The following is a 24,561-nucleotide window of genomic DNA, read 5'->3' as shown; positions in this document are numbered from 1 at the left end:
CAGACTACCTAGAGGGGCTAGAGCTCCCAAGACTGGCGTCTAGTGCCACTCAGATGCTAGCGCACCCCATTGAAATGGAAGAGGTTATTCACACTATTAAGGAGCTCCCGGCAGGAAAGGCTCAGGGACCCGATGGCTTCACTAGCAAATTCTATAAAATATTTGGGAAGCTTCTAGCCCCATTATTATTGCAAGTGTTTAATTCCTTGGAGACCAGCTCGGGGCTCCCGCCAACCTGGAATCTGGCCAATATTACGGTCATCCATAAACTAGGGAAGGATCCACAGCTCTGTGGATCTTATAGACCTATCTCACTGTTAGGGATAGACTATAAGATCTTCACAAAGATTTTGGCAACACGACTGCAAAAACATTTACCCTTTCTAGTTCATGAAGATCAGGCAGGCTTTGTGCATGAGAGGCAAACATTCGATAACATACGTAGAGCACTACATTTGGTATACCATGCACAGGACACACGGTCTCCATTATGCATTCTGTCACTAGACGCCGAAAAGGCGTTTGATAGAGTGAGCTGGTCCTTCCTGTTTGGAGTGCTAGATAAAATGGGATTCACCGGGCGTTTCCTCCACTGGCTTCGTCTAATTTATAGAACACCTCAGGCCTCCATTAGAATAAATGGCAGACTGACAGAGCCCTTCAATTTATATAGAGGAACAAGGCAGGGATGTGCATTATCCCCCCTGCTCTTCGCCATTGTAATGGAGCCGTTGGCGGTTAGGCTTCGGACACATCCAGAAGTAAAGGGGCCACGATTGGGTAGAATCTAAACGCGGACGCTTCTCTTTGCAGATGACGTCTTGCTGATGCTGAAAGACCCTGAGACCTCCTTTCCGAAAATATTAGAGATGCTAGATGCATACGGGAAAGTCTCGGGGTTTAAGATTAATTTAGACAAATCTGAAGCGCTTGACATAAATATTCCCATTGAACAAAAATCCCGTCTACAGCATGCAACTCCGTTCCGATGAGCATCGCGATACATTCGATACCTGGGGGTTAATATTCCCAGAGACATTAAGGAGTTATTCCAGGTTAATTTCCCCGAGATAGCGAAGCGTTTGCTGCAAGACTTGCAAAGGTGGGGGGGTCTCCAGTTGTCCTGGGTTGGGAGGATAAGTGCAGTAAAAATGGTACTACTCCCAAGGATATTGTATCTTTTTATGGCATTACCGATTTCCATCCCAGATAGCTTCTTACGAGGCCTCCAGAGGGACATCTTCTCATTTATTTGGAAAAAAAGACCACCGCGAGTTAGAAGAGAAGTTATGTACCAACCAAGACAGCAGGGAGGGATGGGGGTCCCCTCTATCACCCTGTATTACCAGGCGGCACATCTTAGAACAATAGCGGCTTGGTTCACAGACACAGAAAAGTTAAGTATAAAGATGGAGCAGGGCTGGGTGGGTCCCTTCCCGCTTAGGGCTATTCCATAGCTGGCTAAACAGGAGTTGGATGAGCTCATCAAGGGATGTCCGCCGCTGATGCAGTGGCCCTTGCACACCTGGAGTGGGGTGCGAGAACAGTTTTTTCCAGGACGCAAGTATTTTCGGCACATGTACCTTAGATTTGCTCCACACTTTACACCAGGAAGGCATACCACAGCCTATTGTAGCTGGGAAGATATCGGTCTGTGTACGTTGGGCCAAATGTGGGAGGAGAATAAGACGATAGCGTTTGAGGAGCTCTGCAGGGAACATGGTTTATCCTCCTTGCAGGCTTTCCAATATTACCAAGTACAGGACTTTATAAAGCGAAGGGCAAGAGATGAGCTTAACCTATCAGAAACTAAGATAAAAATGAGTATGATGAGAGGGGGAGGTAAGGGGAGCATATCAAGACTCTATGAAGCGTTGCTTTCATACTCCAACCCCGTAGAACATTATTTAGCTATATGGAATAAAGCCCTGAGGGAAACATATACTTTTCAACAATGGAAATTAACATTTAAATCTCTGCTTAAGGTCTCGATTTACAGCTCTATGATCGAGAATGGACATAAGATATTATATTGCTGGTACTATACCCCACATCGCATTGCAAAGATGTTTAGAGGATGTTCAGCTACATGCTGGCGACAGTGCGATGGTATAGGAGACATGTTCCACATCTGGTGGGCCTGCACACACGCTCAGACATACTGGACTATGCTTTTGAAATTTCTATCTGAGGTCACTGGGATATCCTACCCAATGAAGATGGATTACTGTCTGCTACACTTTAAACCTAAAGGAGTTCCAAACCCAATACATCAGTTTGCTGGACAACTGTTTGTGGCAGGCAAGCTGGTATTAGCAGCGGCTTGGAAACAACCATCACTGCCGGGCCTTCAGAAAGTCCTGCAGAAATTAGATTATATTTGCCTTATGTCCAAACTCACAGCATTACGGAATGGACATTTAATACAACATCAAAAGACTTGGAAGCTCTATGAACAGTGGTTATCCTCCCGAGACACTAAGGGACAGTAAATATTAGGCATTACTGAGTAGATCAAGCCGGGGGGGGGGGGGGGGGGGGAGGGGGAGGGAAAGGGTGGGAGGGGTTTTGAGAAGTCAAATGAGTGGAACTAGAAATGGGAAACAGTCCAAGCAATGTGCCTAGCAATATGGTTGTATTAAAATTGTTCTATGTTTTGATATGTTTATATATGAAAATAATAAAATAAATGGTTAAAAAAAAAAAGAAAACTATAGTATCAAAAGAAAATTATTTTTTGTTTGAAAATTTGTATTTACAGATCTCAGGAGTTGCAATGAGCGCAACATGTGCCCGTACACTAGCAAAGCTGTTCATTATTGATTTTGAAAAACAATGGCTTGAAGGTACCCATTTCAGTTATAAAATCTTTATGTGGAAGAGATTTATCGATGATGTCTTCTTGCTATAGAAGAGAGATATTCCGACTTTGGAGAACTTTGTGAAATGGTTAAATACCTGCAATTTGGCAATTGTTGTCCCACAAATGAATTCTAAAAAGAAGCAGATTCATTTTTAGATGTAGAAATTAAAATAATTGAAGGTAAATTCTTTACTAAAGTTTGTAAGAAAGAAACTGATTGCAACATATTGTTAAGATATGAGAGCTGTCATCCACAGAAATTTAAAAAAGTTTACCATTTTCCCAGTTATTAAGATTTAAACGTATTTGTAATGAAACAGAAGTCTACACACAACAGGCCAGAACTTTTTCTAACACTTTATGTGCACATGGTTATCATAACTCTGCTGTAAAATTGTGCTCTAAAAGAGCAAAATACAATGACAGGGACCAGTAATGAATGGATGTCCCTCAAAAAAATAAAGACACAGAAGTTGAGGGGAGGAGTGGGGAGGAGGTTGTGGCAATATCATTTGAAAAAACTGGGATATAGTGCATTCTCACCCAGTATTCAAACAACAAAGTTTGCGGGTAGCTTTCTTGAGAAGAAAAAAAAATTTAAGAGAGATTTTAAAATGCCGCTTATTTGTCATTCAGCACAGGGAAGCCGGCGCCACTTGAGGTGGGACATCGAAAATGTGGCTTATGTAAGGAATGTGCCATAATGACAGAATGTCATGAATTCACTATTCCTAGTAATGGTGAAAATTTTCAACTTAAATATAGAACAGACTGTCGTTTGGATTTTGTGGTATATGCCTTACAGTGCCCATGTGGTAAATTGTATATAGGCAAAACCACAAGGAAGTTAAGCATTAGATTGAGTGAGCATCGTTCTTGTATGTTAAATCAGAAGATGATGGCACCATTAGTAATGCATTCCACACAACTTAAACACAGTTTTGATGAATTTGAATGTTGAGTAATAAGAGTGTATTTTACTCTCAATATGAGAAGGGGACAGAGATAAGTCTTTGAAAGGGAGTGAGCAACGTTGGCTTCACAAATTGATTCCTTAGAACCTGGGGGACTGAATGTGTCAGTGGAATGGGATATTTTTTTCTCTCTCTTCAATACCATTTTAGTGTGTCTGAATTTCTTGGGAGCCTTACTTGACTAGTGTTACAGGCACAGCGCCAATAAATAGAGACAGCTTTATTGTGGTTGTTGAAAAGATTTTTAGTGCCATAGTTGACTAGTGTTATAAGCACCACATTTCATAAGTGTTATAAGCACAGCACTGATAAATTGAGACAGCCCTATTGTGATTGACAGACAGAACAAGATTTAATTGGCCAGAAGCAGGACATGACAAGGTCATTGATTTGTAAACAAACGCATACATACAACGTCATAGTTGACATCGGTTAGCTAGCCTGGAAGAAAATGGTGGTTGCAAGTTAAAAGGCAAGGAGCGAGTCATACAAGATATCAAACAAAATATAATGTAAAAGTTTTGTGGATCTTGAGAATCAGTTCTTATTTTGCAGCACTTTATCCCTGACGAAGCCGGAGGGTGAAATGGGCCCCATTGGCATCCAGAAGTGCGCTGGAACAGATAAGTTTGCTGTATGGTGTATGAGGTTTTACATATATAAAAAGAAATAGAAAAAATATTTAGCATAATAAAAAACATAGAATGAAAGGATTTTTGTCCATGAATGAATGAGGTCCAGTGTGAACAGCCTTGAGCAAGGTTTAAATGACGTGATAAGGGAGCATTCCATGGAACGTTCCACTAGGGTGTTGTATTATCACGGACCTCGAGGCTTTTCTCTTTAACATTTTGATATTCAGTAGTATTATCCACTTAAGTTTGCTAGTGTGTGATAAAGTGTGGATAGTGGGTCAATATGGTTAAAAGAGTTCTTAAATTATACTGTTGCAATGTGTTTTCAATAATGTGCATTTTTAACATTATCTGTTTTAAGTAATATATATTTTACATCTCATGTCTTTCACTGGAAAAGCAGTGCAGAAATCAAATTCCCCAGTTTGGTATTTAAATTAAATAATTCTTCAGAATAAAACCATTGTTTATGCATAATACTATTACTAAGTGATGTGTATGATGAATGAAAATTAATGAACCATTCAATTCTCAGCTTCCCTCAGAAAAATTAAGTGATCATTATTCTCTTTTTTTGGATTTTCAGACTGAATTAAAAATGAAAACATTCAGCAATTACTTTAGAAATGCTAAATAAATTAACTTGTCATATTAATGCACAATTGAATTGTATTTACTTTTTCAGAGCAATTAACAGATACAATACTTCACAAGCAAAATCATGGTGATTAAATCTTAAGTCTCTACTTGAATAAATAAATCTTTTGTACTACATAAGACTTCCACCAAATCTGTTTGGCGCTTTATAGGCCTCACCAACAATATAGAAAATATTCTATAGGAGTGCTTAGAACCTTAGATGAAATTAATGACTGCTTTATGGAGCAGCTGGTACAGGTGCCAACAAGAGGAGGAAAAATTCTAGATCTAGTCCCTTAGTGGAGTGCATGATCTGGTGCAGGAGGTAATGGTGCTGGGGTCGCTTGATAACAGTGATCATAATATGATCGGATTTGATATTGGCTTTGGAGTAAATACACACAGGAAATCCGATACGTTAGCATTTAACTTTCAAAAGGAGACAAAGATAAAATGAGAACAACGGTGGAAAAAAAACTTGAGCAGCTGAGGTCAAAAATTTATATCAGGCTTGGATGCTGTTCAAAAATGCCATCATGGAAGCCCAGGTAAAATATATTCCATGTATTAAAAAAGGAGGAAAGAAGACCAAACGACAGCCAGCATGCTTAAAAAGTGAGATGAAGGAAGCTATTAGAGCTAAAAGAAAATCCTTCAGAAACGGAACAAAGATCTGACTGAAAATAATAAGAAACAGCACAGCATAAAGAATGGCGTCAAATGCAAACAGCTGATAAGGAAGGCAAAGCGGAACATTGAAAAAAGATTGTGTTGGATGCAAAAACACATAGTAAAAATTTATTTAGGTATATTAAAAGCAAGAAGCCGGCAATAGAATCATTTGGACCGCTAGATGACCAAGGGGTAAAAGGGGCACTCAGGGAAGACAAAGCCATAGCGGATAGATTAAATGAATTGTTTGCCTCGGTCTTCACCGAGGCAGATTTGGGAAAGATACCGGTGCCAGAAATTGTATTCAACGCTGATGAGTCAGAGAAACTGAATGAAAGCTCTTTAAATCTGGGGGATGTAAAAGGGCAATTTGACAAATTGAAGAGTAGCAAATTGCCAGGACCAGGTGGTATTCATCCAAGAGTATTGATATAATTGAAAAATGAACCTGCAGAACTATTGTTGAAATCCTCTGATCAGTGTGCGGTGGTGGCCATGAAAGCAAATAGAATGTTAGGTATAATTAGAAAAGAAATGAACAACAAAAACGATGACGTTATAATGCCTTTGTGACGCTCCATGGTGCGACCACACCTCGAATATTGTGTGCAATTCTGGTCATGAATTTCAAAAAAGATATAGTGGAATTAGAAAAGGTACAGAGAAGGGTGACAAAAATGATAAAAGGGAAGGGATAACTTTCCTATGAGGAAAGCTAAAGCAGTTATGGCTCTTCAGCTTTGAGAAAAGACGGCCGAGGGGAAATAAAATAATGAGTGGAATGCAACAGGTAGACGTGAATCGTTTGTTTACTCTTTTCAAAAATACTAGGACTTGGGGGCATGCAATGAAGCTACAAAGTAATAAATTTAAAACGAATCAGAGAAAACTGTATCGTCACTCAGCTCTGGAATTCGTTGCTAGATAATCTAGTAAAAGCAATTAGCTTAGCGGGGTTTTAAAAAGGCTTGAGTATAGAGGTGTGGTAGCCGTGTTAGTCCACTTTTAAAGGTAATCAATGGAAATAAAACAAAATAAAACATGGAAAATAAAATAAGATGATACCTTTTTTATTGGACATAATACATTTTTGATTAGCTTTCGAAGGTTGCCCTTCTTCATCAGATCGGAAATAAGCAAATGTTGGTAGATGACAGTATATATAAGTAAAACTTCAAAGCATTTCATTGACAGTCTAACAGGATGGGGGTGGATAGGTGAGAGACAGGAAGAGTCGGGTGGATGAGGGACAGGGAGATATGCATGGAGATAGGAGGGTGACAAAGCAGTACAATTTTATGGTTTATAATGGGCTAGAAAACCCAGATCTTTGTTAAGTCCTGTCTGGTGGGTGTAAAAATATTTAATCATTCTGACTTCAAAGGTCTTACTTTCCTGTATTGTTTTAAAATTCCCTGTCAGGATTCTTACCATGAAATCACTGGTACAGTGTTCTGGTTCTGTAAAGTGCTGGCCTACAGGGGTGACATCCTTATTGGTACTAGCATTTTTCATATGGTGTCTATGTAAATTAAATCTCTTCTTTAGCATCTGACTTGTTTCTCCAACGTAGCAGCCTTCATTGCATTTTTTTTACACTGAATGACATATACCACATTGGAAGATAAGCATGTGAAAGATTCCTTAATGTTGAATATTTTTCCTTTGTGAATGACAGTGGAGTCCTGTGAAATGTTTTGGCATAGTTTGCAGCTGGATATATTGCAAGGATGTGTGCCATTCTTTTCTTTTTGAGTCTGTGTTGGGAGCTTACTTCTAAATTAGCTTGTGTTTTAAGTTGGGTGGCTGGTGGGTATGGGAATATCTCTTTCAGTAATTCATCCTCCTGGAGTAGAGGCTGTAGATCTTTTATGATTTTTCTTAATTTTTCCAGCTCTGGGTTGTATGTCACTATAAGGGGGATTCTGTCTGTGGCTTTTTTTCCTTGTACTGTAGTAGATTTTCTCTGGGTGTTTTGAGGGAGGAGGCAATATTCTTGGAGATTATTTTGGGGTTGTAGCCTTTCTGTTCGAAGGATGCAGTCAGGATTCCAAGGTGTCTGTCTCTGCCCCCTGGGTCAGAGCAGATACGGTGGTATCTTGTGGCTTGGCTATAAATTATGGATCATTTTCTAGCCCATTATAAACCATAAAATTGTACTGCTTTGTCACCCTATCTCCATGCATATCTCCCTGTCCCTCAGCCACCCGACTCTTCCTGTCTCTCACCTATCCACCCCCACCCTGTTAGACTATCATCGAAATGCTTTGATGTTTCACATATATACTGTCATCTACCAACATTTGCTTATTTCCAATCTGACGAAGGGCAACCTTCGAAAGTTGATCAAGAAATGTTTTAAATTATGTCCAATAAAAAAGGTTTGGAAAGCTTCCTAAAAGAAAAGTCCATAAGCCATTATTAAAATGGACTTGAGGAAATCAACTGCTTATTTCTAGGATAAGCAGCATAAAATGTATTGCACTATTTTGGGATTTTGCCAGGTATTTGTAACTTAGAATGCCACTGTTAGAAATAGGACACTGGGCTTGATGGACCGTCGGTCTGTCTCTACTTATGTACTTAGCAATTTCTGATGGTTTAGACTGAATAGTTTGTTAATGAGAATTTGAATTTTACATATCTAATATAATAAAACGCACCATGAACGTTCTAATGAGGACAACGTTCTGAAGCCATCTGACGTCACTCCCTGAGTCCCTGGCTGTAGGGTTCGTGGCGTTCGTGGTGTGAAGCCACCCAGCCGTCTCTGCCCCGCCCTCGCGTCTAAACAAACAAATCCGGAAGCGAAGCGTCAGGGAAGGAGGCGGCGCTCCCGACGTCTAGCCTTCCCTTCGCTGTGTTCCGCCTTCAAAAAAAGGCGGAACACAGCGAAGGGAAAGCTAGACGTCGGGAGCGCCGCCTCCTTCCCTGACGCTTCGCTGCCGGAAACGCCACGGAGGTAAAGTTAAAAAGAATTTAAAAAACAAAAAAGGGATGCATGGATGCGAGGGGGGGGGGGGAGAAGAGGGCGGGCCAGGCTGGGACATGGGAGAGAGAGGAGCATGGATGCGAGGGGGGGGGCCATGGAAAGGAGAGAGGGGACTTGCTGGAAAAGGATGAATGGAGGCAGCAGGGGACAGAGGAGCATGGATTGGGAGGGCAGGGCTCAGGGAAAGAGGGAAATTACTGAAAAGGGATGAATGGAGGGGGCAAGGGACAGAGGAGCATGGATGGGCATGGATTGGGAGGGCAGGACTCAGGGAGAGAGGGAAATTGCTGGATAGGGATGAATAGAGGGGACAGATGGGCATGGATGGATATGGATTGCAGGGCAGGCCTCAGACAGAGAGGGCAATTGCTGGATAGGGATGAATGGAGGGGCCAGGTGACAGAGGAGCATGGATGGGCATGGATTGGAAGGGCAGGACTCAGGGAGAGGGGACTTGCTGGATAGGGATGAATGGAGGGGACAGATGGGCATGGATGGATATGGATTGCAGGACAGGCCTCAGGCAGAGAGGGGAAATGCTGGATAGGGATGAATGGAGGGGGCAGTGCCCATGGAGAGAGGGGAATTGCTGGAAATGGATGAATGGAGGGGGCAGGGGACAGAGGAGCATGGATGGGCATGGATTGGGAGGGCAGGACTCAGGGAGAGAGGGAAATTGCTGGATAGGGATGAATAGAGGGGACAGATGGACATGGATGGATATGGATTGCAGGGCAGGCCTAAGGGAGAGAGGGCAATTGCTGGATAGGGATGAATGGAGGGGCCAGGTGACAGAGGAGCATGGATGGGCATGGATTGGAAGGGCAGGACTCAGGGAGAGGGGAATTGCTGGATAGGGATGAATGGAGGGGACAGATGGGCATGGATGGATATGGATTGCAGGGCAGGCCTCAGGCAGAGAGGGGAAATGCAGGATAGGGATGAATGGAGGGGGCAGGTGACAGAGAAACATGGATGGCCATGGATTGGGAGGGCAGGGCTCAGGGAGAGACTCACTCTCTCTCTCACACACTCACACTTTCACTCTGACTCTCAAACAGTCACTCTCACATACACTCTCCCAAACATACACACTCCGAGGAAAACCTTGCTAGCGCCCGTTTCATTTGTGTCAGAAACGGGCCTTTTTTACTAGTATTTCTATAAAAGTGAAATTTTGAACTTATTTTGTAACAAGGCAAAATTAATAAAAAAATAAAGATTACAAAAACCATCTGGATCAATGACTCTGGAACTTGTGTTGTGCACTAGAAGAAAAATGGACTTTATTCCTAAAAGCTTCTAATATTTCTGTCAGTCACATCTCAACAATATTCAAGGCTTACAGACTTCTTAACATATAACTAATCAACCTAAATTGTAAGTGTTCAATTACCACCTGATATTCTTAAATCTTTATGACTAAATTTCTATTTATACCTAATGGAGGAAAAGATTTCAGTTATACCTTTGCATTAGATATTTATCAAGCAATTGTTAACTGCCATCATAAGTCATAAAAACTTCCACCTTCATTTAAGCTCCTAATGTTTTACTTAGTTATTGCTACAAAGGGAGCAGAAATGGATATTTGGATTGAAAAGTTTACAACCTTCAGGGTTAAATGTAAACATGGACCAGAGAGTCCTTAAAAAATTAATGGTTCTTCTAGTTAAATATAGTTTCTGTCATGAAAATAAGCAATCTCTAGCAACACAAAATATGGAGTCATCAGGAAGTGAGCTCAGATTGGTGGAGCACTGTCGGCATTTTAGTTAAACCACTGATGCCATTTTGAAAATGTTTTTATAGAAACTGCAGATCAAACCATGGGTAAGCCCTATAAGTTACATGTTTGCCTGAGGACAATTTACAATTAGAAGAGATGATTTTTTTATTATTTCTTTTATTTTCAGATGACTGTTTAGCGCTGGTATAATAAGAAAGGCAGCTCCTGAAGAAGAGATACAGAGAAGCACTGTAGAACAAAACATTAACAGCTAAGTCACCATACTGCAGTAAAGCGAATGCTACATACCTGTAGAAGGTATTCTCCGAGGACAGCAGGCTGATTGTTCTCACTGATGGGTGACGTCCACGGCAGCCCCTCCAATCGGAAAACTTCACTAGCAAAGTCCTTTGCTAGTCCTCGCGCGCCCGCGCGCACCGCGCATGCGCGGCCGTCTTCCCGCCCGAAACCGGCTCGAGCCGGCCAGTCCAGTATGTAGCAAGACAATACACTTCAAGGGAAGACACAACTCCAAAGGGGAGGCGGGCGGGTTTGTGAGAACAATCAGCCTGCTGTCCTCGGAGAATACCTTCTACAGGTATGTAGCATTCGCTTTCTCCGAGGACAAGCAGGCTGCTTGTTCTCACTGATGGGGTATCCCTAGCCCCCAGGCTCACTCAAAACAACAAGCATGGTCAATTGGGCCTCGCAACGGCGAGGACATAACTGAGATTGACCTAAAAAATTTACCAACTAACTGAGAGTGCAGCCTGGAACAGAACAAACAGGGCCCTCGGGGGGTGGAGTTGGATCCTAAAGCCCAAACAGGTTCTGAAGAACTGACTGCCCGAACCGACTGTCGCGTCGGGTATCCTGCTGCAGGCAGTAATGAGATGTGAATGTGTGGACAGATGACCACGTCGCAGCTTTGCAAATTTCTTCAATGGAGGCTGACTTCAAGTGGGCTACCGACGCAGCCATGGCTCGAACATTATGAGCCGTGACATGACCCTCAAGAGCCAGCCCCGCCTGGGCGTAAGTGAAGGAAATGCAATCTGCTAGCCAATTGGATATGGTGCGTTTTCCTACAGCCACTCCCCTCCTATTGGGATCAAAAGAAACAAACAATTGGGCGGACTGTCTGTGGGGCTGTGTCCGCTCCAGATAGAAGGCCAATGCTCTCTTGCAGTCCAATGTGTGCAGCTGACGCTCAGCAGGGCAGGAATGAGGACGGGGAAAGAATGTTGGCAAGACAATTGACTGGTTCAGATGGAACTCCGACACGACCTTTGGCAGAAACTTAGGGTGAGTGCGGAGGACTACTCTGTTGTGATGAAATTTGGTGTAAGGGGCCTGGGCTACCAGGGCCTGAAGCTCACTGACTCTACGAGCCGAAGTAACTGCCACCAAGAAAATGACCTTCCAGGTCAAGTACTTCGGATGGCAGGAATTCAGTGGCTCAAAAGGAGGTTTCATCAGCTGGGTGAGAACGACATTGAGATCCCATGACACTGTAGGAGGCTTGACAGGGGGCTTTGACAAAAGCAAACCTCTCATGAAGCGAACAACTAAAGGCTGTCCTGAGATCGGCTTACCTTCCACACGGTAATGGTATGCACTAATCGCACTAAGGTGAACCCTTACGGAGTTGGTCTTGAGACCAGACTCAGACAAGTGCAGAAGGTAATCAAGCAGGGTCTGTGTAGGACAAGAGCGAGGATCTAAGGCCTTGCTGTCACACCAGACGGCAAACCTCCTCCATTGAAAGAAGTAACTCCTCTTAGTGGAATCTTTCCTGGAAGCAAGCAAGATGCGGGAGACACCCTCTGACAGACCCAAAGAGGCAAAGTCTACGCCCTCAACATCCAGGCCGTAAGAGCCAGCGACTGGAGGTTGGGATGCAGAAGAGCCCCTTCGTCCTGTGTGATGAGGGTCGGAAAACACTCCAATCTCCACGGTTCTTCGGAGGACAACTCCAGAAGAAGAGGGAACCAGATCTGACGCGGCCAAAAGGGAGCAATCAGAATCATGGTGCCTCGGTCTTGCTTGAGTTTCAACAAAGTCTTCCCCACCAGAGGGATGGGAGGATAAGCATACAGCAGGCCCTCCCCCCAATCCAGGAGGAAGGCATCCGATGCCAGTCTGCCGTGGGCCTGAAGCCTGGAACAGAACTGAGGGACTTTGTGGTTCACTCGAGATGCGAAGAGATCTACCAAGGGGGTGCCCCACGCTTGGAAGACCTGGCGCACCACTCGGGAGTTGAGCGACCACTCGTGAGGTTGCATAATCCTGCTCAACCTGTCGGCCAGACTGTTGTTTACGCCTGCCAGATATGTGGCTTGGAGCACCATGCCTTGACGGCGAGCCCAGAGCCACATGCTGACGGCTTCCTGACACAGGGGGCGAGATCCAGTGCCCCCCTGCTTGTTGACATAGTACATGGCAACCTGGTTGTCTGTCTGAATTTGGATAATTTGGTGGGACAGCCGATCTCTGAAAGCCTTCAGAGCGTTCCAGATCGCTCGTAACTCCAGAAGATTGATCTGCAGATCGCGTTCCTGGAGGGACCAGCTTCCTTGGGTGTGGAGCCCATCGACATGAGCTCCCCATCCCAGGAGGGACGCATCCGTGGTCAGCACTTTTTGTGGCTGAGGAATTTGGAAGGGACGTCCCAGAGTCAAATTGGAGCAAATCGTCCACCAATACAGGGATTCGAGAAAACTCGTGGACAGGTGGATCACGTCCTCTAGACCTCCGGCGGCCTGATACCACTGAGAGGCCAGGGTCCATTGAGCAGATCTCATGTGAAGGCGGGCCATGGGAGTCACATGAACTGTGGAGGCCATGTGGCCCAGCAATCTCAACATCTGCCGAGCTGTGATCTGCTGGGACGCTCGCACCCGCGAGACGAGGGACAACAAGTTGTTGGCTCTCGTCTCTGGGAGATAGGCGCGAGCCGTCCGAGAATCCAGCAGAGCTCCTATGAATTCGAGTCTCTGCGCTGGGAGAAGGTGGGACTTTGGATAATTTATCACAAACCCCAGTAGCTCCAGTAGGCGAATAGTCATCTGCATGGACTGCAGGGCTCCTGCCTCTGATGTGTTCTTTACCAGCCAATCGTCGAGATATGGGAACATGTGCACCCCCAGCCTGCGGAGTGCCGCTGCTACCACAGCTAGGCACTTTGTGAACACCCTGGGCGCAGAGGCGAGCCCAAAGGGTAGCACACAGTACTGGAAGTGGCGTGTGCCCACCTGAAATCGCAGATACTGTCTGTGAGCTGGCAGTATCGGGATGTGTGTGTAGGCATCCTTCAAGTCCAGAGAGCATAGCCAATCGTTTTGCTGAATCATGGGGAGAAGGGTGCCCAGGGAAAGCATCCTGAACTTTTCTTTTTCGAGATATTTGTTCAGGGCCCTTAGGTCTAGGATGGGACGCATCCCCCCTGTTTTCTTTTCCACAAGGAAGTACCTGGAATAGAATCCCAGCCCTTCTTGCCCGGATGGCACGGGCTCGACCGCATTGGCGCTGAGAAGGGCGGAGAGTTCCTCTGCAAGTACCTTCTTGTGTTGGAAGCTGTAAGACTGAGCTCCCGGTGGACAATTTGGAGGTTTTGATGTCAAATTGAGGGTGTATCCCTGCCGGACTATTTGCAGAAGCCACTGATCGGAGGTTATGAGAGGCCACCTTTGGTGAAAAGCTTTCAACCTCCCTCCGACTGGCAGGTCGCCCGGCACGGACACTTGGATGTCGGCTATGCTCTGCTGGAGCCAGTCAAAAGCTCGCCCCTTGCTTTTGCTGGGGAGCCGCGGGGCCTTGCTGAGTCGCACGCTGCTGACGAGAGCGAGCGCGCTGGGGCTTAGCCTGGGCCGCAGGCTGTCGGGAAGGAGGATTGTACCTACGCTTGCCAGAAGAGTAGGGAACAGTCTTCCTTCCCCCGAAAAATCGTCTACCTGTAGAGGTAGAGGCTGAAGGCTGCCGGCGGGCGAATTTGTCGAATGCGGTGTCCCGCTGGTGGAGAGACTCTACCACCTGTTCAACTTTTTCGCCAAAAATATTGTCCGCACGGCAAGGCGAGTCCGCAATCCGCTGCTGGAGTCTATTCTCCAGGTCGGCGGCACGCAGCCATGAGAGCCTGCGCATCACCACACCTTGAGCAGCGGCCCTGGACGCAACATCAAAAGTGTCATAAACTCCTCTGGCCAGGAATTTTCTGCACGCCTTCAGCTGCCTGACCACCTCCTGAAAAGGCTTGGCTTGCTCGGGGGGAAGAGCATCAACCAAGCCCGCCAACTGCCGCACATTGTTCCGCATGTGTATGCTCGTGTAGAGCTGGTAAGACTGGATCTTGGACACGAGCATAGAGGAATGGTAGGCCTTCCTCCCAAAGGAGTCTAAGGTTCTAGCGTCCTTGCCCGGGGGCGCCGAAGCATGTTCCCTAGAACTCTTAGCCTTCTTTAGGGCCAAATCCACAACTCCAGAGTCATGAGGCAACTGAGTGCGCATCAGCTCTGGGTCCCCATGGATCCGGTACTGGGACTCGATCTTCTTGGGAATGTGGGGATTAGTTAAGGGTTTTGTCCAGTTCGCAAGCAATGTCTTTTTTAGGACATGGTGCAAGGGAACAGTGGACGCTTCCTTAGGTGGAGAAGGATAGTCCAGGAGCTCAAACATTTCAGCCCTGGGCTCGTCCTCCACAACCACCGGGAAGAGGATGGCCGTAGACATCTCCCGGACAAAGGAAGCGAAAGACAGGCTCTCAGGAGGAGAAAGCTGCCTTTCAGGAGAGGGAGTGGGATCAGACGGAAGACCCTCAGACTCCTCGTCAGAGAAATATCTGGCGTCTTCCTCTTCCTCCCACGAGGCCTCACCCTCGGTGTCAGACACAAGTTCCCGAACCTGTGTCTGCAACCTCGCCCTGCTCGACTCAGTGGAACCACGTCCACGACGGGGGCGTCGAGAGGAAGACTCCCTCGCCCGCATCGGCGAAGCTCCCTCCGCCGACGTAGTCGGGGAGCCCTCCTGGGAGGTGGCCGCGGTCGGTACCGCACGCGGTACCGACGTCGGGGACCTCAACCTGGGCGATGGGCCAGCCGGCGCCACGCTCGACGGTACCGGAGGCGCAAGCACCGCCGGTACCGGAGGGGTAGGGCGCAACAGCTCTCCAGAATCTCTGGGAGAACGGCCCGGAGGCTCTCGTTCAGAGTGGCTGCAGAAAAAGGCTGAGAGGTCGATGCAGGCGTCGACGTCAGAACCTGTTCCGGGCGAGGAGGCTGTTCCGGGCTGTCCAGAGTGGAGCGCATCGACACCTCTTGAACAGAGGGTGAGCGGTCCTCTCGGTGCCGATGCCTGCTGGGTGCCGAATCCCTCGGCGACCCAGAGCTCTCGGTGCCGACATGGGGAGGAGACCGGTGTCGATGCTTCTTCGATTTCTTCCGAAGCATGTCACCGGAGCTCCCCGGCACCGACGAGGAGGACGTAGAATCCATCCGTCGCTTCCTCGGGGCCGAGACCGCAGAGGGTCGATCTCGGGGGGGCTGTACCGCAGGAGCCCTCAGGGTAGGAGGAGACCCACCCGAGGGCTCACCGCCACCAGCAGGGGAATGGACAGCCCTCACCTGCACTCCACTCGATGTACCACCGTCCGACGACATCAGGAGACGAGGTCCCGGTACCACCGACGTCGATGCAGCTATCCGATGTCTCGGCGCCGATGCAGAGGCCCGATGCCTCGATGCACTCGATGCAAGGGCGGCCGAGGAAGATGGTCTGGACGCTGACGACGTCGATGCACTCGAAGATCCCGGTGCCGATGCCGACGAAGAGCCCGAGAACAACACGTTCCACTGGGCTAGTCTCGCTACCTGAGTCCGCCTTTGAAGCAGGGAACACAGACTGCAGTTCTGAGGGCGGTGCTCAGCCCCCAGACACTGAAGACACGACGAGTGTCGATCAGTGAGCGAGATAACCCGGGCGCACTGGGTGCACTTCTTGAAGCCGCTGGAAGGCTTCGATGTCATGGGCGGAAAAATCACGCCGGCGAAATCAAAAGCCGAAATGGCGAAAATTGAAGCACCAAAAATTTAGAGGGAGAAAAATCTCGACCGAGGACGAAAGAGGCCTACCCCGACGACGAAAGAAAACTTATCGGGGCAAAAAGCTGGAAGTACGGGGAGGATTGACACGAAACCCGGGGAGGGTTTCCGGAGCACTTCCCGCACTAGAACAAAGCTTTTCCGAAGAAAAAACACGCTCAAAAAAACTTTGGACGCGCGAGGTCGACTTTCCGGGGCTCGACACGGCGAAAAAACGACCGTACCGAGTGCGGACAAAAGAAGACTGGCCGGCTCGAGCCGGTTTCGGGCGGGAAGACGGCCGCGCGGGCGCGCGAGGACTAGCAAAGGACTTTGCTAGTGAAGTTTTCCGATTGGAGGGGCTGCCGTGGACGTCACCCATCAGTGAGAACAAGCAGCCTGCTTGTCCTCGGAGAATCTGTGCGATAAGAAAATAATTTTGAAAAGTTTAAAAGAAAAACTTGAAAAGTAAGTAAAACTTTAGGAAATTAAAGGAAGGTGGAGTTTTTTATGACTAATGATGGCAGTTACCAATTTTCTGATAAATACCTAAGTCAAAGGCACAACCGAAGTCTTTTCCTCTATTAGATATAAATAGAAATTTAGAGGCATATTTTCAAAGCACTTAGACTTACAAATTTCCATAGGTTACTATGGAAGTCTAACAGGCTCATTTTCGAAAGAGATGGATGTCCATCTTCCGACATAAATCGGTACTTGAACGTCCATCTCTCAAAGATGTCCAAAAGGTATAATCGAAACCTGATTTTGGACGTCTCTAACTGAAGTCCATCGCAAGGACGTCCAAATTTCAAGGGGGCGTATCGGAGGCATGGTAAAGGCGGGACTTGGGTGTGCCTAAGACTTGGACGTCTTTGAGCCATAATCGAAAAAAGCAGAGACATCCATGACTAATACTTGGACACTTTCACCCAGACATGTTTTTCTTATGAATAAGGCACACAATGGTGCCCAAAATGACCAGATGACCACCGAAGGGAATCGGGAATGGCCTCCCGTTATTCCCTCAGTGGTCACTAATCCCCTCCCACCTTCAAAAAACATCATTAAAAATATTACATGCCAGCCTTAGATGTCATACTCAGGTCCATGACAGCGCATGCAGGTCCCTGGAGCAGTTTTAGTGGGTACTGCAGTGCACTTCAGACAGACGGACCCAGGCCCATACCCCCTGTTACATTTGTTGAGGAAACAGTGAGCCCTCCAAAACCCACCAGAAACCTTCTGTACCCACATATAGGTGGCCCCCCTTCACCCATAAGGGCTATGGTACCAGTGTACAGTTGGGGGTAGTGGGTTTTGGGTGGGGGGGGTTTGGGGGCTCAGCACACAAGGTAAGGGAGCTATGTACCTGGGAGCATTTTATGAAGTCCACTGCAGTGCCCCCTAGGGTGCCTGGTTGGTGTCCTGGCATGTCAGATGGACCAGAGCAGTACAAATGATGGCTCCTCCCATGTCCAAATCTCTTGCATTTGGACGTTTTAGACATGGCCACCTTTGGTTTTGAAAATCGCCGAATGTCAAAGACGTTCATATCTAAGGATGTCCAAATCCAAGGACATCCTTGGTATTTTCAAAACGAAAGATGGGCGTCCATCTTTTTTCAAAAATACGCTCTTTCCTGCCCCTGGATTTGGACGTTTTACAAAGACGTCCAAATCCCAACTTAGACGTTTCTTTCGAAAATGCCCCTCTATGTGCTTTGAAAATTAGTCCCGTAGTTATAAATATTTAAGAATATCAAGTGGTAATTAAAGACTTACAATTTAGGTTGGTAGTCGCAGATGAAAAAGCTAAAGGAAGGTATTAACACAGAATCCACTGGTAATCAAGTAGTTGTTTTCAGAGATATTAACTTTAAACTAGCAGTACTAGAAATATACTACTACTACTACTTGACATTTCTAAAGCGCTACTAGGGTTACACAGCGCTGTACTGCAGCAAACCATGATGCTATGAAGAGGCTTTGATTTCCCGCTATCAAGCTCTCCACCTAGACTCTCTTTTGAAAGAAATGCACAGTACAGTACATTTATCAAACATGCAAGAACAAACTGTACTTTTTTTCTAACGTTTGTCACTCAGTATAATTCCTTTCCAGTCAACGAAACACTGGATAAAAACAGCTTTCTTAGGTTTGGTTTTGTATTGTCTTTTCAGTTACAAATACTACCTAATACTGTTAATAAATCTACAACTCAGATACATTTGCTCTATGGTTCGAAATTTCATGTACCTTTAGCCATGTCAGCTTCACTTTTGTTTTCTGCTTTTGTTGACTGGGCATCTGAATGTGTTTGGGAAGTAGAGGGTTGTGAAGAAGCTTCTCCAAGATTTTCCAGTAATATACTCATAAGAACAGTTAGGTCATCTTGACTAAGAGCTACCTATAACGAAATTGTTAGCAAATCAATCATTTATATTCATAAAAGCCATCAAAATAAGGAAATAAGATAATCTGGGTCACGGCTCAAATACTGCAAAAGTAGCATTCTCAAAGTTTCATGAAGGCAGTAGAACTAGCATGGTTTCCTCATCTGTAACACGTGTTTTCCTTTATACAGCAGGATTAATCACACAAAACAATTAGAATTCCAGAACTCAATGTGATGAGATCAGAACTCCCTTAAGTGCTAAACCCTTAAGGGAGAAACTACACTGGCTTCCACTTAAAGAACGAATTGCGTTCAAGGTATGTCCCCTGGTTCACAAAATCATCCACGAAAATGCCCCAGCCTACATGTCAGATCTGATAGACCTACCACCCAGGAACGCTAAAAGGTCATCCCGTACATTCCTTAACCTTCACTTCCCCAGTTGCAAAGGACTAAAATACAAACTAACGCACGCGTCAAACTTCTCTTACCTGAGTACACAGCTATGGAATGCACTGCCACGCATCTTAAAAACTACTTATGAACTAACCAACTTCCGCAAATCCCTGAAGACCCACCTATTCAACAAGGCATACCAATAAGATCAGCTACTACCAATGTAATACATCACAACCTTACCTACTATCAGGAATGTGTGTGTCTATATTTGTTTATCGAACTTGATTACGTTATATTCTATGACATCTCCGCCTATCCATTTATGAACGATTACCTAATATCAGAAATGTTTCACTTATATCTGCTTGTTCATATCTCGACCACGTTACCCTATGACACCTGCACCTATCAATATTGTTTTTGCTTCTTATATCCACTTGTTAACTCTCGATTCTATTCTCTATGTAACAACAATAACTCTGTAAGCCACATTGAGTCTGCAAAGAGGTGGAAAAATGTGGGATACAAATGCAATAAATAAATAAATGTTCTGAGCATGTGCAGCCCTTCCCACACACAGCAGTCTCCTGAGCTACTCAATTTCAGACCTCAAGAAAGGTAACTGTCAGGGAGATAGGAAGGATTGTGTACATGAGTCCTGCTGTCTACTGCAAAAGTGTTACAGGTGTAGTTCAGTCATGAAGAACATGTGAGTTGCAATGTTATAAAGACAGGTTGGCCAATACAGCTTGGTCAAACGTAGTTGCTCTGATTGTAGATTTGTCCAAACAGTAGTGTGAAGTAAAAATATGAAGCAAGGGCCAAATTGCTGCTTTAAATATGTCACCCAGAAGAGCAGACTTAAGAAAGGCCATACTGGCCACCCTCCAATCTTCAGGTACTACAGACAATTTTAATGACAGGTTACATATTACTTACAGCAGATCAGCAATTTCATGCCTGAGTTCTGTTAGTACTCTTGGATGTATGCCATCTGGTCCAGGTGATTTTCTACTCTTTAATTTGTCAATTTGGCTAAATACATTTTCCAGGTTCACTGATATTTCTCTTTCAATTCCTCCGCATCATCACCCCTGATAACCATTTCCGATACAGGCAGATCTCTTACATCTTCTTCCGTAAAGGCAGAATCAAAGAATTCATTCAGTTTCTCCACTATGGCCTTGTTCTCCCTGAGTGCCCCTTTTGCTGCTTTGTGATTTAACGGTCCCACAGGTTATCTCACAGGCTTTACCCTGAAGACTCTGCTTCAGTTGCATCCCTATGCCATGGAGGTTATCTTTTCTCCCATACTCCTCACCCAGTTGGCCGCGGAGGTGGTGTTGGGCTACTACTTTCACCCTCTTCTTCCACCTTAGTCTCACTGTTTTTCTTCCTTCGAAGTCCACTCCATCCGTCTATTTGCTCCTCTGCCTCTCTGAGTAGCAGTCATTTATCGACCCCCTGATAAGTCCCTTTCTTCCTTTCTCACTGACTTTGATGCTTGGCTTTCCTTCTTTCTTGAACCTTCATCTCCTTCCCTCATTCTTGGGGATTTTAACATTCATGCTAATGATCCCTCTGACTCTTATGCTTCGCAGTTTCTTGCTTTAACATCCTCTTTGTTTGTTTGTTTGTTTTGTTACATTTGTACCCAGCGCTTTCCCACTCATAGCAGGCTCAATGTGGCTTACATATACAGGTACTTATTTGTACCTGTGGCAATGGAGGGTTAAGTGACTTGCCCAGAGTCACAAGGAGCTGCCTGTGCCTGAAGTGGGAATCAAACTCAGTTCCCCAGTTCCAGAGTCCACCACCCCAACCACTAGGCCACTCCTCCACTCTTTCAATCTTCAACTGTGCTCCACTGCCCCCACTCACCTGAAGGGCCACTGTCTTGATCTTATCCTCTCCTCAAACTGCTCACTCTCCAGTTTCTGTGCCTCAGCTCTTCCCCTCTCTGACCATCATCTGATAACTTTCACACTTAAACACCCTCCTCCCCAGTCCCATCCAATCTTAACCAATACATTTAGGAATCTTCAGGCTATTGACCGTTCTACTCTGTCCTCCAATGTTTCAAATCTCTTCTCTACCACTATGCTATCCAAGTCTGTCAATGAGGCTGTCTCTTCCTATAATACTATTCTCTCCTCTGCTCTGGATACTCTTGCTCCTCTCATTCCCCGTTCTGTAAAACGTACCAAACCCCAACCTTGGCTGACCTCTAGAATCCGCTACCTACGTTCCTGTGCCCGCTCTGCCGAATGCCTTTGGCTGAAGTCCCGTGCCCATGCTGACTTCATACATTTCAAATTCTTGCTGATTTCCTTCCAGTCCAAACAGGACTATTACATCCAGTTGACTAATTCTCTTGGCTCAAACCCTCGTCGTCTCTTTGCCACACTGAACTCTCTTCTCAAAGTGCCTTCACCTCCAACCCCCCCCCCCCCCCCCCCCCATTCACTTTCTCCCCAGACTCTGGCTGAGTTCTTTCATGATAAGGTTCACAAGATTAAACTTGAATTCTCAACCAGGTCACCTCTACCTCTCCTTCCCTTAGTCCCTTCTATCAACCCTCCAACCCCTGCCTCCTTTTCTTCCTTTTCTGAAATCACTGAAGAGGAAACTACACATCTTTCCTCCTCGAAACTAACTACCTGTTCCTCTGATCCTATGCCCACCCATCTACTTAACACTATCTCTCCTACTGTCACCCGTTTATCTGTCATATCCTCAATCTTTCACTGTCCACTGCGACTGTTCCTGATGCCTTCAAACATGCCGTAGTCACACCACTCCTTAAAAAACCTTCATTGGACCCTAACTGTCCTAACTATCGCCCCATCTCCCTCTTCCCTTTCCTATACAAGGTACTTGAACGTGCTGTTCAATGCCGTTGCCTTGACTTTCTTTCATCTAAAGCTATTCTTGATCCACTTCAATCTGGCTTTCACTCCCTTCATTCAACTGAAACAACGCTTGCTAAAGTCTCCAATGATCTGTTCCTAGCCAGAACCAAAGGTCTCTATTCTATCCTCATCCTTCTCGATCTGTTGTTTTTGACACTGTTGAGCACAGCCTACTCCTTGATACGCTGTCCTCACTTGGATTTCAGGACTCTGTTCTTTCCTGGTTTTCTTCTTATCTCTCCCAGCGTACCTTTAGTGTATACTCTAGTGGATCCTCTTCTACTTCTATCCCACTGTCAGTTGGTGTACCTCAGGGATCTGTCCTGGGACCTCTTCTCTTCTCCATCTATACTTCTTCCCTTGGTACTCTGATCTCATCCCATGGTTATCAGTATCATCTTTACGCTCATGACTCCCAGATCTACCTCTCCACACCAGAAATCTCAGCCGAACTCCAGGCCAAAGTATCAGCCTGCCTGTCTGACATTGCTGCCTGGATGTCTCAGCGCCATCTGAAACTAAACATGACCAAGACTGAGCTTCTTATCTTTCTCCCTAAACCAACCTCTCCTCTTCCCCCATTCTCTATTTCTGTGGATAACACACTCATCCTTCCTGTCTCATCAGCTCGTAACCTTGGGGTGATCTTCGACTCCTCCCTCTCCTTCTCTGCACATATTCAGCAGACTGCTAAAACCTGTTGTTTTTTTCTCTATAATATCAGCAAAATTCGCCCTTTCCTTTCTGAGCACACTACCAGAACCCTCATCCACGCTCGTATCACCTCTCGCTTACACTATTGCAACTTGCTTCTCACAGGTCTCCCACTTAGCCATCTCTCTCCTCTTCAATCTGTTCAAAATTCTGCTGCACGACTAATATTCCGCCAGGGTCGTTATGCTCATATTAGCCCTCTCCTCAAGTCACTTCACTGGCTTCCTATCCGTTTCCACATACAGTTCAAACTCCTCTTATTGACCTATAAGTGCATTCACTCTGCATCTCCTCAGTACCTCTCCACTCTCATCTCTCCCTACATTCCTCCCCGGAAACTCCGTTCACTGGGTAAATATCTCTTATCTGCACCCTTCTCCTCCACCGCTAACTCCAGACTCCGTTCCTTTTATCTTGCTGCACCATATGCCTGGAATAGACTTCCTGAGCTGGTACGTCAAGCTCCATCTCTGGCCGTCTTCAAACGTAAGCTAAAAGCCCACCTTTTTGATGCTGCTTTTAACTCCTAACCCTTATTCACTTGTTCAGAACCCTTATTTTATCATCCTCACCTTAATATTCCTTTATCTCTTGTTTGTCCTGTTTGTCTGTCCTAATTAGATTGTAAGCTCTGTCGAGCAGGGACTGTCTCTTCATGTTCAAGTGTACAGCGCTGCGTATGTCTAGTAGCGCTATAGAAATGATAAGTAGTAGTAGTAGTTCTGCTTCTGATTTACCTGAAAAAGTTGTTACTGTGAGTTTTAGCCTCTGCAGCAAGTTTCTCTTCATTCTCTTTTAGCCTTCTTTATTAATGCTTTGCATCTGACTTGCCATTGTTTATGTTGCTTCTTTTGTTTGGGTCCTTTTTCCATTTTTTGAAGGACAATCTTTTGGCTGTAATGGTCTCTTTCACTTTACCCTTTAACGATGCTGGCTGATGTTTTCTGTTCTTTCCACCTTTGCAAATACATGGAATGCATCTGGACTGGGCTTCCAAGATGGCAGTTTTGAATAATATCCAAACCCGATCGCGTGTCCTAACCTCTGCACCCAATCCTTTTAGTTTCTTTTTAACCATTTTCCTCATTTTATTATAGTCGCCCTTTCGAAAATTGAATGCAGCTACAGTAGATTTCTTTGGCAGGTTCATCCCAGATAGTAGCTCACACTTGATTATGTTATGATCACTGTTTCCCAGGGGAATCTAACAACACCACCTCTAGCACTATGGCCTGCATGCCACCAAGGACTAGATCCAAAATGGTTCCCCCTCTGTTCAATTCCTGGACCAGCTGCTCCAAGAAGCAGTTTATTACATCTAGAAATTTTATCTCCCTGGCACTCCTTGATGTAACATTTATCCACTTAATATCGGGGTAATTGAAATCACCCATTATTATGGCATTGCTCAATTTGCCAGCTTTCCTAATCTCTGTAAGCATTTCTTCGTTCTGACACCTTCAAAGCGAAAGTAATGTGATCAAATTTCAACAATCCTGTCACAAGCCTAGCTGCAGCATTTTGCACTACCTGAAGAGATGAATGATCAATTTAGAAAGGC

The 24,561-nt window shown here is 45.5% G+C and overlaps 1 protein-coding gene across 1 annotated transcript in view; it reads right to left on the bottom strand.

Annotated features, from left to right (window-relative positions):
- The window catches only part of VPS13C (vacuolar protein sorting 13 homolog C), a 992,635-nt gene that overhangs the window by 497,044 nt on the left and 471,030 nt on the right, over window positions 1–24,561 (bottom strand). Inside the window, exon 46 of the mRNA XM_030188422.1 lies at window positions 18,837–18,987. Coding sequence (XP_030044282.1) covers window positions 18,837–18,987 — 151 coding nt within the window. The remainder of the gene's footprint in view (window positions 1–18,836; window positions 18,988–24,561) is intronic.

This window comes from Microcaecilia unicolor, chromosome 1 (genome assembly GCF_901765095.1).
Source record: "Microcaecilia unicolor chromosome 1, aMicUni1.1, whole genome shotgun sequence".
In the NCBI taxonomy this organism is placed as follows: domain Eukaryota; kingdom Metazoa; phylum Chordata; class Amphibia; order Gymnophiona; family Siphonopidae; genus Microcaecilia; species Microcaecilia unicolor.
This window is presented reverse-complemented; position numbering and strand designations above follow the sequence as displayed.